Here is a 14,252-nt window from a genome sequence, read left to right on the forward strand (position 1 = left end):
ATGATACTCATTTGCGTAATTGCCTAGTTTTCATTCCCTTGAAATAGTCCAGGAATATGCTGTTTCCTATCAGAGGATGTATAAATGAAAGCAGAGTGAAAGGGTACAAAGCCGCTCACACACACTCAAAACCGTACTCGCTTAAAAGACACCCACATCAACAACACACATACATCCTCTCTCTACTGTTTTTGAATAGAACCACATGGTGTAATGCTGTGGGTGCAGTTGGTAGACTGCTGTTCAAACGAGGGCCTTGTTCCAGAGTTTACCTGGAGCTACTGCAGTGCCTGGGTCACGAGGGGTGTTCATGTGAGGTCTACCCTCTTCCCTGCTAAGACATGTCCCCACGAGCAAATGGTCGGTAGTGTTCACTGTGATATGAAGTACATTCCCAGCTCTATGTGAACCTCTGTGTCAGAGGAGGATGGGACTATCAGCGACATACACTACTCTTCAAAAGTTTCGGGACACTTACAAATGTCCTTGTTTTTAAAGAAAAGCACATTTTTTAACCATTAAAATAACATAAAATTGATTACAAATACAGTGTAGACAGTTAATGTTGTAAATTACTATTGTTGCTTGAAACAGCTGATTTTTAATGGAATATCTACATTGGCGTACAGAGGCCCATTATCAGCAACCATCACTCCTGTGTTCCAATGGCACGTTGTGTTAGCTAATCCAAGTTTATCGTTTTAAGAGGCTAATTGATAATTAGAAAACCCTTTTGCAATTATGTTAGCACAGCTGAAAACTTGTTCTGGTTAAAGAAACAATACAACTGGCCTTCTTTAGACTAGTTGAGTATCTGGAGCATCAGCATTTGTGGGTTCGATTACAGGCTCAAAATGGCCAAAAACAAAGAGTCTCCGGAGTCGCCTCTTCACTGTTGACGTTGAGACTGGTGTTTTGCTGGTACTATTTAATGAAGCTGCCAGTTGAGGACTTGTGAGGCATCTGTTTCTCAAACTAGACACTCGAATGTACTTGTGCTCAGTTGTGCACTGGGGCCTCCCACTCCTCCTTCTATTCTGGTTTGAGCCAGTTTGCGCTGTTCTGTGAAGGGAGTAGTACACAGCGTTGTACGAGATCTTCCGTTTCTTGGCAATTTCTCGCATGGAATAGCCTTCATTTCTGAGAACAAGAACAGACGGATGAGTTTCAGAAGGAAGTTCTTTGTTTCTGGCCATTTTAAGCCTGTAATTGAACCCATAAATGCTGATTCTCCACATACTAAACTAGTCTAAAGGCCAGTTTTATTGCTTTTTTAACCAGAACAACAGTTTTCAGCTGTGCTAACATAATTGCAAAAGGGTTTTATAATGATCAATTAGCCTCTTAAAATTATAAACTTGGATTAGCTAACACAACATGCCATTGGAACACAGGAGTGATGATTGCTAATAATGGGCCTCTGTACGCCTATGTAGATATTCCATTAAAAAAATGTGCAGTTTCCAGCTACAATAGTCATTTACAACATTAACAATGTCTACACTGTATTTCTAATCAATTTGATGTTATTTTAATGGTCAAAAAAATTGCTTTTCTTTCAAAAACAAGGACATTAATAAGTGACCCCAAACTTTTGAAGAGTAGTGTATACAGTGCCTTGCGAAAGTATTCGGCCCCCTTGAACTTTGCGACCTTTTGCCACATTTCAGGCTTCAAACATAAAGATATAAAACTGTATTTTTTTTGTGAAGAATCAACAAGTGGGACACAATCATGAAGTGGAACGACATTTATTGGATATTTCAAACTTAGAGTACAGGCCTCGGTTTAACACTCATTTCTTCGAAGATAAACATGAATCCGACCATCACCCCTGGTGAGATAAAACCGCGACTTGTCAGTGAAGAACACTTTTTGCCAGTCCTGTCTGGTCCAGCGATGGTGTCCGTCCTGTCTCCCTGTTCCACTTCATGATTGTGTCCCACTTGTTGTTGATTCTTCACAAAAAAATACAGTTTTATATCTTTATGTTTGAAGCCTGAAATGTGGCAAAAGGTTGCAAAGTTCAAGGGGGCCGAATACTTTCGCAAGGCACTGTATATCCTTTTAAGCTTGGAAAAGAGCTACTGGATGGGCAATTCTAATGTAACTCTATGGCAGCACCCAAGGGGGTTGAATTTTCGAGCTCTCCCCGAAGATTTTGTGGTGACGTAGTGTCCCCATGAGTGACAGAACACTGAGCCTATCACGGCTCAATTAGAGAACATTACCAACCCCTAAGCTCCATATTTTCCGCTGGCTGCCCCACCACCACAGAAAGCATTGAGTTAGGCATTTTGGAGCTGCCTTCCTCAAGAAAGCAAAAAAGAGGCCATGTTTGAATGCGGCTTTATTAACTCAAGTATTCTTTTTTCTTTATTTTTTTTTACATTGTTTACATTTTTACATCGTATTAATGCCAAAATAACATTCAAAACAGGTGGGGCTCAAAACAGGCGGGGCTCTGCTCCACCTGCCCTAAATGACAGGTCGCCACTGGCCACATCACTTATCATCTGTCCTATTGGGTCCCCCCTACCCCATCCAACCCCTCTTGTCAGGTCTGACAAGAGGTCTGTCAGGTCTGGAGTTGTAGTCCCAGGTAGGAGTGGTGCTCCTCAGCTAGAGGCTGATACAGATCTGTGTCTGGCCCTGAGTGAATGGAGGATTCTCCCACTATCACACTCGAACTATGGACAGTCTGGCTGCTTACAGTTGACACTGCTGCTCTCCACAGGTGAGAGAATACTGCCTTTTGCACAAACTGCAGTTTGTGTGTGTTATATCTCCCATGAAATCGCTAGAGGAAGAGGCTGGTTATGCAAGCACTGAGAAGGATTGTTTCAAAGGCTGGAGCCATAACACTTGGCACTTTGTTCAGAACTCTATGTGGTTTCCTCCAGCAGTGAGTATTCACTTCTCAGCTGTCACAGGTTTTAACAAATAAATCTTGTTTTGGACATATTTTATGAACATTGTCAACTAAATTATATATTTAATTTTGTTATGGTTTAGGTTTGGTTTGGTTTAAAGTGATGTTGCTTCATGAGTCCAAAGTCTGTCCTGAATGGATCACTGTGTATTGTTATTGGGTGGCTGGGATGAGGTTCAACACTCGAACTAAATTTGTCCATGTGTAGGCAGGCTACTGTAGCCTGCGTGGGCAGCTTCTTGCGTCATCATTAACTTGAGGCTCCGCTTGTAGTGTTGCGAAGGGTTTCTGAAGTTGGAAAAAAAACGATTTCTTGATTGCTCAACTACACGGTATAAAAACATTTAATCAAATAGAGATTGTAATGAAGAAGAAAAAACATCCGATTCAATACAGCGGAGAAAAGAGCCCTTCTGTTATAATCGGCTCGGGACGGAGGACAGGTAGTCCACACCACACACATACACACACAAAACCTGTCAAAATGCCAAGTGGCTCTGCTGCAACTAGGTCACTACAAAAACCTTCATGCGTAATGGACCAACCCATTCAATCGGGTTTGTCTATCCAAATCCCCTCCCATTTGTTTAGGGTAATAGCTCGCGTTACCGCTGTTTTGGCAGACAACAAACATCATGTTTGCGAGCCTTTACAATCTTTATTGTAATTACAAATGTATTTCGCAATTATATCAAAGAAGAAAAATAGTGCAACAGTTTGAGCCATAATCATGAATTCATTTACAAGTGTGCACTGTGCGTAAAGTTCCCGTCCAAATACGTCCAAATACAGATACATGAGCGCAGCGTGTAATTTTTTAAATGAACTGATCATTGTTGTCGGTTGCCATTAAGAATCCCTTTCCTAATATTGAGTTGCACCTCCTTTTGCCATCAGAACAGCCGCAGTTCTTAGGGGCATAGACTTTACAAGGTGTCAAAAGAGTTCCACATGGATGTTGACTCCAATGCTTCCCACAGTTGTCAAGTTGGCTGGATGTCCTTTGGGTGGTGGACCATTCTTGATACACACGGGAAACTGTTGAGCGTGAAAAACCCAGCAGGGTTGCAGTTCTAGACACACTCAACCCGGTGCGCCTGGCACCAACCACCATACCCGCTCAAAGGCACTTAAATATTTTGTCTTGCCCATTCACCCTCTGAATGGCGCACACACACAAGCCATGTCTCAATTGTCTCTCAAGGCTTAAAAATCCTTCTTTAACCTGTCTCCTCCCCTCCATCTACACTGATTGAAGAGGATTTAACAGGTGGCATCAATATGGGGTCAAAGCTTTCACCTAGATTCACCTGGTCAGTCTGTCTCATGGAAAGAGCAGGTGTTCCTAATGTTTTGGACACTCAGTGTAGACAATGACCACCACATCCTAGATAAGATACACGGCTGAGGTAGATGCATGTGTATTAATAGCCCTTCCATAGTGTCTGGAGTGTCCCATGGGTGTTCCTAATGTTTTGTACACTCGTGTATTTGAGGCACATGAAGTATGCATTGTCTAAATCAATTGGTCACATCAGTTGTGCACAGTGCGCGGTAAATTCCATTTTAGTGCTGGGGAACATGTTCTCAACTATGTATTTGAATTACTTAATGAATTATTATTATGCTCTGCTCAGGCGACTAGTAAGTATATCAATACTACACTCTCTCCATCCATTTTACTCCCTAATCTTGCTAAATACTTCCATGCGGGATCACGCGTTCATTAGAGTTTGTGTCAGTCTGAGAATCATGCGGTTGGCTTTCTCTATGAGAAAGGAGGAGTTAGAAAGGCGGTGGACCCTTTTAAGAACCCACTGTCACTTTATGCGCCTGAGAGCTCACTTGGATAGGCTTCAGTTCACGCATTATGATTGCTTGGAGCCTACTTGGATGTCCAAATGGTAGAGGATTTTCTCTCATGCGATCCAGCACCAATGAGCTGTTTTCAGACTCAGACTAGGATTCTCATCACTTGGAAATACCATATATGGACTATGTGCAAAATACAGTTGGATAAACATTTGAATCTAAACAGTTACTTGAGAAAGAGACAATTTCACATGGATGATTCTCCACTGTGAGCATCTGGGCTCTTCACTCTGTGTTAAAGTTCGTTCTGGAGACCTCCGTTTGTGGGAAAACATCACTCCAATTTCAGGGTTCACGTGAGCTAAACTACCTTCACCTCACACATTCTGTGCTCTTTTTTTCCCTGCGGTCACAGTCCAGTTGAAAAGGATAGGATGTCTATAGAATAACTAGTTAATTCTGTTACACTATAGAGACCACAAAGAAAATATTTTAAGGCTTTTTCTTTCCACCTCATCCAATAGCCTACAACAGCAGGGAGCAGCAGACATGATGGACAACACGTCTCAACACAACTTCATCATGCACCACCACATGGAGCTGAGCACCCTCACCATGTACAGTGAGAACAGCACCAACAACACCGGCGCCAGGGAGCAGAACTCTACGACCTGCTCGCTCCGCATTCCACAGGAGCTGTTCCTGACGCTGGGCCTCATTAGTCTGGTGGAGAACATTTTAGTGGTGCTGGCCATCATCAAGAACCGCAATCTGCACTCGCCCATGTACTATTTCATATGCTGCCTGGCCGTCTCCGACATGCTGGTCAGCGTCGCCAACGTAGTGGAGACCATAGTCATGTTGCTCACCGAACACGGGCTGCTAGTGGTCACACCTGAAATGCTGCGGCACCTGGACAACGTCATCGACATCATGAACTGCAGCTCGGTGGTGTCATCACTGTCCTTCCTGTGCACCATCGCCGCGGATCGATACATCACCATCTTTTACGCGCTGCGTTACCACAGCATCATGACCACGCAGCGCGCCGTGACCATCATCGCGATGGTGTGGCTGACCAGCATCACCGCCAGCATACTTTTCATCGTCTACCACTCGCACACCGCCGTCATTGTATGCCTCGTCACCTTCTTCTGCATCACTCTTGTCTTCACCGCTGTGCTCTACATGCACATGTTCATCCTGGCGCACGTGCACTCGCGGCGCATCATGGCCATCTACAAGTCTCGACGCCAGGGCACGAGCATGAAGGGCGCCATCACGCTCACTATCCTGCTAGGGGTCTTCATCCTCTGCTGGGGACCCTTCTTCCTCCACCTTATTCTCATCCTTACCTGCCCCACGACCCCCTTCTGCACCTGCTTCTTCAGCTACTTCAACCTCTTCCTCATCCTCATCATCTGTAACTCGCTCATCGACCCGCTCATCTACGCCTATAGGAGCCAGGAGCTGCGCAAGACACTCAAGGAGCTGCTCTTCTGCTCCTGCGTCACCTTTCGATGCGATTCCATACTTGAGTGTCTATTTCCATGGAAGTTCACGTGACTGCAGGATTTGTTCAGGAATAACAGATTATTTGATATTTGCGGCACTATTAGGCGAATGCCTGCCATTGCTGTTGAATTAACTGAAATACATAGTTAATAAACTATGAGACCCCAGGTTGGATTGCGCAAAACGGCACAGTGCCACTTATGGGACATTTTACCAACCCCTGTTGCAGGCCAAGCCATACATATATGCCATACTTGCGTGTTGAACAAATGCTTGAACCATAATCTAAAGCATCTATATCTAATTATACACAGCAAATGTGTGATCAGAATTGTAACTCCCACAGTGTTAAATGTATCACTTTCTTAGAAATCACATGTAACCATCTCAAATAGCCTAGTGTTAAACTAACACCTTTAAAAGTGTTGATAAACCAACACCCCAAACGTGATTGGTCCCTAGCACAATGGGTGTTGCAAATTCCGACTTAAATGAACACCTTATACTGATACTGTTACACTTTCTCAGTGTTGTCTAATTAACACGTGGTGTTACAGTAACTCATTTGGAGTGTTGTTTTAACATTTTCGGGTGTAACTACTGCACATTAATTTCCCAGGGTTACTTTTTTGCTGTATGTTTGTTAGTGACAGAGACACGATTGTTGCATTCGATGGCTTTCAGTCATCTAGCCTTCACCAAGTGAGTGACTAAGTGAATATTTGATTTGATCCCACCAGAATCAACACTCAGATATAACACTGACAACACTTTTTACCTCAATACCGTGATTTTAACACCCTCAAATTTGCTCTTTAGTTATCATCTCCATATATCAGCAACTGACATAACTTTTTCAAAGATGCCAATGTGTGTAAAGGCTGCGGGTCCAGTTTTCTCAGGCACCAAGAAACTTTGGTTTAACAGTACATTACTGTAAACTTTACAGTAATGTACTACAGTACTGTACTGTTAAACCAAAGTTGCTTTGGAATTTACGGTAACATACTGTACATTTTTTTACAGTAATTTACAGGTAAATGGCTGCCAGTAAATTAGCATAAAAACATGCTTATTTTACAGTGTACTATGTAGGACAAATAGTAATTTGTGCTTTAATTGTATAGCCGACACTGGAAATATACTTTAAATAAGATATAGCAAGTGTTCTGTCTAAAATAGGAATGAATTTCCCAGAATGTTTTTGGGAAGAGGATGTTGTTTGAAAGAGGCTATTGTTGAAGAAAAAGATCAATGGGCATATTGATATACACTAGCCCTAATACTTTGTATGGAGTCAAAGAAAGATGCACAAATATGAGAGTCATTAAGTTGTGTTTTGTACAAGAAAACAATTCTGTCACGTTTTGATTAAATCAAATTAGTGCATTGTGAAGTCCAATAATAGCCTAATTGGTCTATATAGAGAGTTGCATTTTTATTTATTCACTCATTATTTGTTTACATCCAACTTCCAAAGACGTTTCACAGTATGATTTAGGCCTAACTTAGCCCACTTAGGCCTTTGACAAAAATGACCTATAAATTGAAATAAAACTTTTGGAATACAACTATTTACATGAAATCCAATCTTGAAACAGATGAGACATTTTAAGATTATCCTCGCCATTTTAATGCAAATAATAATGTATGCATAGACAGAAACAAAATGTTTATTTCAATGTTTATTTTACAAGTAGCCCATGTAATGTAGACTAGCCATGTTTTTTTAATTGTGTTATGGATGTACTGAATAATTTGAATGTTTCAACATATTTACAACATTTTCAAAAGCCTCAAGAGGGTATCAATATTCATCCCATTAAACAATCCATGCTATTTTATGGCTGTGTGTCAGAACCAAGGCTCAAACTTATCTCATTGTAAATGTGTACATTTGATTACTTTTTACTGTATTTCAACATATTGCTATGGTCAAATTGTACTAATATATACTGAACAAAAATATAAACGCAATATGCAACAATTTCAAAGATTTTACTGAGTTACAGTTCATATAAGGAAATCAGTCAGTTGAAATAAATTCATTAGGCCCTAATCTATAGATTTCACATGACTTGGCAGGGGTGCAGCCCACCCACTTGTCATCCAGGCCCACCCACTGGGGAGCCAGGCCCAGCCAATCAGGGGTGAAGCCATAGGTGGGCCTTAGAGAGCATAGGACCAACCATTTGCCAGCCAGGCCCAACCACCACCCAGGCCGGATGTGGAGGGGTTGGTGTGGTTACACGTGGTCTGCGGTTGTGAGGCCGGTTGGACATACTGAAAAATTATCTAAAACAACGTTAGCGGCAGTTTATGGTAGAGAAATTGACATTAAATTATCTGGCAACAGCTCTGGTGGACATTCCTGTAGTCAGCATGCCAATTGAATGCTCCCTCAAAACTTGAGACATCTGTGGCATTGTGTTGTGTGATAAAACTGCACATTTTAAAGTGGCCTTTTATTGTCCCCAGCACAAGGTGCACCTGTGTAATGATCACGCTGTTTAATCAGCTTTTTGATATGCCACACCTGTCAGGTGGATGGAATATATTGGCAACGGAAAAATGCTCACGTACAGGGATGTAAACAAATTTGTGCACAACATTTGAGAGAAATAAGCTTTTTGTGCGTATAGAACATTTCTGGGACTTGTTATTTCAGCTCATGATGGTGTATTATTTAATAACAGCATCAGTAATGAGGACAGTGATACTACGCATGATAACAATATAATTATAACACTATTGTTGTCATGATATCATTTGTTGCTATAATATTGTTGTAATATTGATAATAATAATTACTATTATTATTGCAATACTAATAATAACATAATTAACCCTAAAATATTTATTGTTCTTGTTATTTCATGTACAGTGTACATATTGCATGTCATACATTTCTTAATCATGTAATGTTTGTTGATGTCAATCCTCATTTCTTTTAGTCAGTATGTGATCCTGTGGATAAAAATGTTTTTCATAAAAAACTGTTTTGGTCCAGAAGTGTAATTTCAACCTTTCTCATGCCACAAGTGATGTTATGTGAGAATTAATTTAGTCCCCTCTTAAATACTGTATGTGTCTCTCTTGTCCATATAAAGGCCCACGAGCTCTCTGTCCTCAGTGTAACCTGGGCTGACCATCTGTCTAACTGCCTCCTCTCTCAGACAAGAGGAGAGGTCTCTATCGGGGCCTACAGTCCAGTGCTCTTCTAAGTCCTCCAAATAAAGTTTCAATCACTTTTAATATATTATTCAATCATTTTGAAATATAATAATTACTTCCTTTTTCTACTTCAGGTATCAATATATTTTAAGACACTATTTTGAATACAAGAATACAATTACAGTGGGGCTAAAAAGTATTTAGTCAGCCACCAATTGTGCAAGTTCTCCCATTTAAAAAGATGAGAGAGGCCTGTAATTTTCATCATAGGTACACTTCCCCTATGACAGACAAAATGATTTAATTTAAATCCAGAAAATCACATTGTAGGATTTTTAATACATGTATTTACAAATTATGGTGGAAAATAAGTATTTGGTCAATAACAAAAGTTTATCTCAATACTTTGTTATATACCCTTTGTTGGCAATGACAGAGGTTAAACGTTTTCTGTAAGTCTTCACAAGGTTTTCACACACTGTTGCTGGTATTTTGGCCCATTCCTCCATGCAGATCTCCTCTAGAGCAGTGATGTTTTGGGGCTGTTGCTGGGCAACACAGACTTTCAACTCCCTCCAAAGATTTTCTATGGGGTTGAGATCTGGAGACTGGCAAGGCCACTCCAGGACCTTACAAAGCCACTCCTTCGTTGCCCGGGCGGTGTGTTTGGGATCATTGTCATGCTGAAAGACCCAGCCACGTTTCATCTTCAATGCCCTTGCTGATGGAAGGAGGTTTTCACTCAAAATGTCACGATACATGGCCCCATTCATTCTTTCCTTTACACGGATCAGTCATCCTGGTCACGTCTGGCACTGCAGGATTTGAGTTCCTGGTGGCGTAATGTGTTACTGATGGTAGGCTTTGTTACTTTGGTCCCAGCTCTCTGCAGGTCATTCACTAGGTCCCCCCGTGTGGTTCTGGGATTTTTGCTCACCGTTCTTGTGATCATTTTGACCCCACGGTGTGAGATCTTGCGTGGAGCCCCAGATCGAGGGAGATTATCAGTGGTCTTGTATGTCTTCCATTTCCTAATAATTGCTCCCACAGTTGATTTCTTCAAACCAAGCTGCTTTTTTCTCATTTTGTCTGTCATAGTTGAAGTGTACCTATGATGAAAATTACAGGCCTCTCTCATCTTTTTAAGTGGGAGAACTTGCACAATTGGTGGCTGACTAAATACTTTTTTTGCACCACTGTATATACAGCTGTATTAGCTTGGCTGATACAAGACCAGGAAGAGAGGAGGACAATTTGTTTTGAGCCAGGCTATACAGCTGTATACTTGCTATCATGGGATTGACAAATCATGTTTTCAAGAGATTTTAAATATGGAGAGATATGTATGCAAAATGCATTTATTTTTAGTTAAGCTGCCCACTGAGACACATGGTCCATTCAACTAGCTGACCCCGGAGTGCTTTTTAATGGGAGGATACATTTTTAAACTGATGGGGGAAACTAAAAGCTGTTTATGGGCATCTTAATTAAGTTGGATAATTTTCTGATCCCCGTTTTAAAATCAAAGCCTTTGAACCAAAACCTTCACAAATCACCTAGTTCCTTTCCTTCGGGTTGAAATGAAAAGCGTGTTTGTCTGTGAGCTTTCTTTTGCACTATTGTTTGTTGAATGACTTCAATTGGCAACCAAAGTCAACCAAAGCCATATGCTGTATGCAAAAATGTGACAGGAGCTTTCTATCAAATAAACAGAAAAGTGGTTGAGCAGCATCTGAGATTGAGAGTGTGCTGATGATACTGTAACCTTTGGAACTTTGTGGATTTGTTTGTTTGGATGGACATAGTATCCTAACATTCTCATTAGAAGTAGGAGACAGAGCCAGAGGGCCACGGACTTCAGCCTGCCCTCCCCCCGTCCACCCCCGTCCACCACGTGGTAGCCGGTCGTTGTGGGCCCTGGGGTAGGCTGTGTATTTTTGGAGGACTGAGCGCCTGGAATGCACTGTAATAACAGAGGGCTTTCATATCAACAAACATTTTCTTGTTTTGGCCCTTTATTAGGCATCAAATAGGAATTCCTGTCACTTCACTGAAGCAATAGGGTGGAGGGGGCTGACACTCAACTGGTGTCTTCTCCATTAGCTCTGCTGCACAAAGCTGCTCTGTTCACATCTTCCACTGCTTTGGTTTGAAGAACCAACATGCTTGCCCTCATTGTTGCAACCCAAGGGAGGAAACTTAAAGCCCTTCTTGACAAATGAGTCCTATAGATTAAGATGATTTCCTCTACAAACTCAAATTCATCATAGTGCTTTATAATAGTTTTGGTTTTGGTGTAGTACAATGTAGTACATGATGAAGTCAATGTGGACATAGTGTAACCTCAATCATGCCCCCGTTGACCTTGCGTGCATTCCAGGTACACAGGTTCTATGCAGGTCTGTGCAGATTATCAATACAATGACAGTAGAAGTGCAACATTTCAAGAACCACATACAAATTATATAAGGGTCTATGCAGAAAACTGCTCAGAAAATGTGTATCTGGAACACACCCCGTATGTATGTGTGTCTCTGCATGCACACAGTCCCCCTGCCTTGCCTCTGAGGTCACCACATCCAATCAGAGAACATCGATAGAGGCGATTAGGCATGTAGGGGTTATGGATGGATGACTGAGGTTGGGATGAGATGGGTGCAGTAATCACTTAGTGGCTGGCATCCAAATGAGAGCTTGAAATCCTGACAAGGACCTGATTGTACAGGCTCCATTGTACAGCTCCATACTGTGCGTGTTTTCCCCAAGAAAGTCTGGTCTGAGCCCAATGTCTCCTAGTCACACTGGAATCAAATTAGGTAACCAACATTCTTGCCTGTTGATGCCTTCTGCCTAACCCTGTATAGGTTATATTTTCAACAATGGTCTATACAATCAACTGTACATAAGTATGAACTGTACACTGTATGACACAGCCCCAATCCAAAGAATAGCACAAGTATTTCTGTGCATGGAAGCTTCCATGAAAATCTAACTACAGTATTCTCTTCAGCAATATGTTAATTTGAAAGTGAGACATTACTGAGAAATGCTGAAATTAGCTGGTATGCTCATTTTTAAAGAGAGGTTAGATAAAGGGCAGTTTGAAACACTTAGGAAGACAAAACGTTAGGTATGGGGTCATACCAAGTGCCCAGTTTAATTGTGTTTGTGTGGGTTTCAAAAACTCCACATTCAGTCTCTTTCTGAGATGAGAGGTTGTTTCAGACTTATTGGTTTACAATTTATTTCCCACCGGACATTCAAAATACTCCTCAGAAGTGGTTTTGTCTAGAAGAAGAGAGGTCCGACCAACAAATGAAGTGAGTCGTAAACTCACTTAAGGCCTTTCCAATATGGATACTGTCTCGTCAACAGTGCTTCATGATGTGAACTGCCATTGTATAATGGTTGACCAGATAACCCTGTCATCAAGTCAACTGGTGCCGTGTGACTCATCATGGCAATCCTCCTCTCTAACCTTACTGGCATAATGCAGACTCAGAGAAGGATAGATAAGTTATGAGATGCATGATTTAATCATTTTGAAGGAGGGTTATATGACAGTAGCATCAATTTGTTCAGCTTCACCACACTCTGTGCCACTATTGGGGCCCTTTACATCAAATATGTTAGAGAGGCTCTGGCAGTTTCTCTCCACTAGATGGCCATATTGGCTTTGAGACATGGGAAGGGCGCACAAGCAACTCTTGACCAGTGCTGGCAAAAAATACAGCTTCAGTTTTTCTCATTACCCCCAGAATTGGCAGTGCATAGGCCAGTGTTCTACAGACCCACAGGATGTGGAGACTTTGGGGATTTTATTTAACTAGGCAAGTCAGTTAAGAACAAATTCTTATTTTCAATGATGGCCCACTGTTCAATGAACAGTGGGTCAACTGCCTTATTCAGGGGCAGAATGACAGATTTGTACCTTGTCAACTCAGGGATTTGAATTTACAACCTTTCAGTTACAAGTCCAATGTTCTAACCACTAGGCTACACTGCCAGACTAAAGAACAGTGACATAATCCATGATTCAACTCTCATTAAATCCTCAACGGAGTCATAGCAGACTACCAGTAACCCAGAGCAGTGAGAGTAGGACTACTATTCACAATGTGTAATTAAAGTACCAACTCAGAATTTTCTAACCCAGTGAGATTCCATACATAATCCCTCTAATCTAGTTTTCCACTCCCAAGTCTATGGCAGTGTGGTCAATAGTGTAATCATTGGTGTTAGTGTCATCTTTAGAGGGACACTATGGTTTATTGATGTTCTAACAGGTGAACACCCCTCTGCTAAAGCACAGTTATCTCAGCTGTATTAGCAGACGAACAGGAAATCAACAGCTATCCCACACTGTGTGGCTGATTAGCGATGGAGGCTCGCTCACATTGTGTAGATCTAGTTGCTAAGCAGCAGTGGTTGGCAGACACTGAGGGGGCAGAGAGGAGGGGGCTGTGGTGGCTGCCTCATACTGGTTTCTGTGCTCTGAGCAGAGGTTCCTCAGCTGTTGGTTTCACGGCTGTTGGCTTGTCATCCTCTCCACAGGCTCTGTGTGAAGACAAAGCAGGCCCAGACGTCCAAAGAGACTACTGGTCCATCACAATCGTGTTTCTGGAAATCATAACACACGGCTACTGGAACAGACACAACTTACAGTGTGAGATGTACTGTATGCATGTACTGTAGATGTCTCATACACACACGTGCACACACACACAAACAAGTACACAAAACAGGACTTGCTTCATAGGCAGACCATCTGTCCATGAGGAGTCTTCCTCAGAGCACTTAACCACAACTGCTACCTGAC

The 14,252-nt window shown here is 41.8% G+C and overlaps 1 protein-coding gene across 1 annotated transcript; it reads left to right on the forward strand.

The window, feature by feature from the left end:
• Positions 1-4,767: 4,767 nt before the first annotated feature.
• LOC110506598 (melanocyte-stimulating hormone receptor) lies at positions 4,768-8,250 on the forward strand. Its single transcript, XM_090222415.1, has 2 exons — positions 4,768-5,100; positions 5,269-8,250. The coding sequence occupies exons 1-2, from the start codon at positions 5,000-5,002 to the stop codon at positions 6,308-6,310; spliced, it is 1,143 nt and encodes a 380-aa protein (XP_090078541.1). The 5' UTR covers positions 4,768-4,999; the 3' UTR covers positions 6,311-8,250.
• The last annotated feature ends 6,002 nt before the right edge of the window (positions 8,251-14,252 follow it).

The sequence above is a fragment of the Oncorhynchus mykiss genome, chromosome 26 (genome assembly GCF_057628025.1).
Source record: "Oncorhynchus mykiss isolate SJ-2025 chromosome 26, ASM5762802v1, whole genome shotgun sequence".
Classification (NCBI taxonomy): Eukaryota; Metazoa; Chordata; class Actinopteri; order Salmoniformes; family Salmonidae; genus Oncorhynchus; species Oncorhynchus mykiss.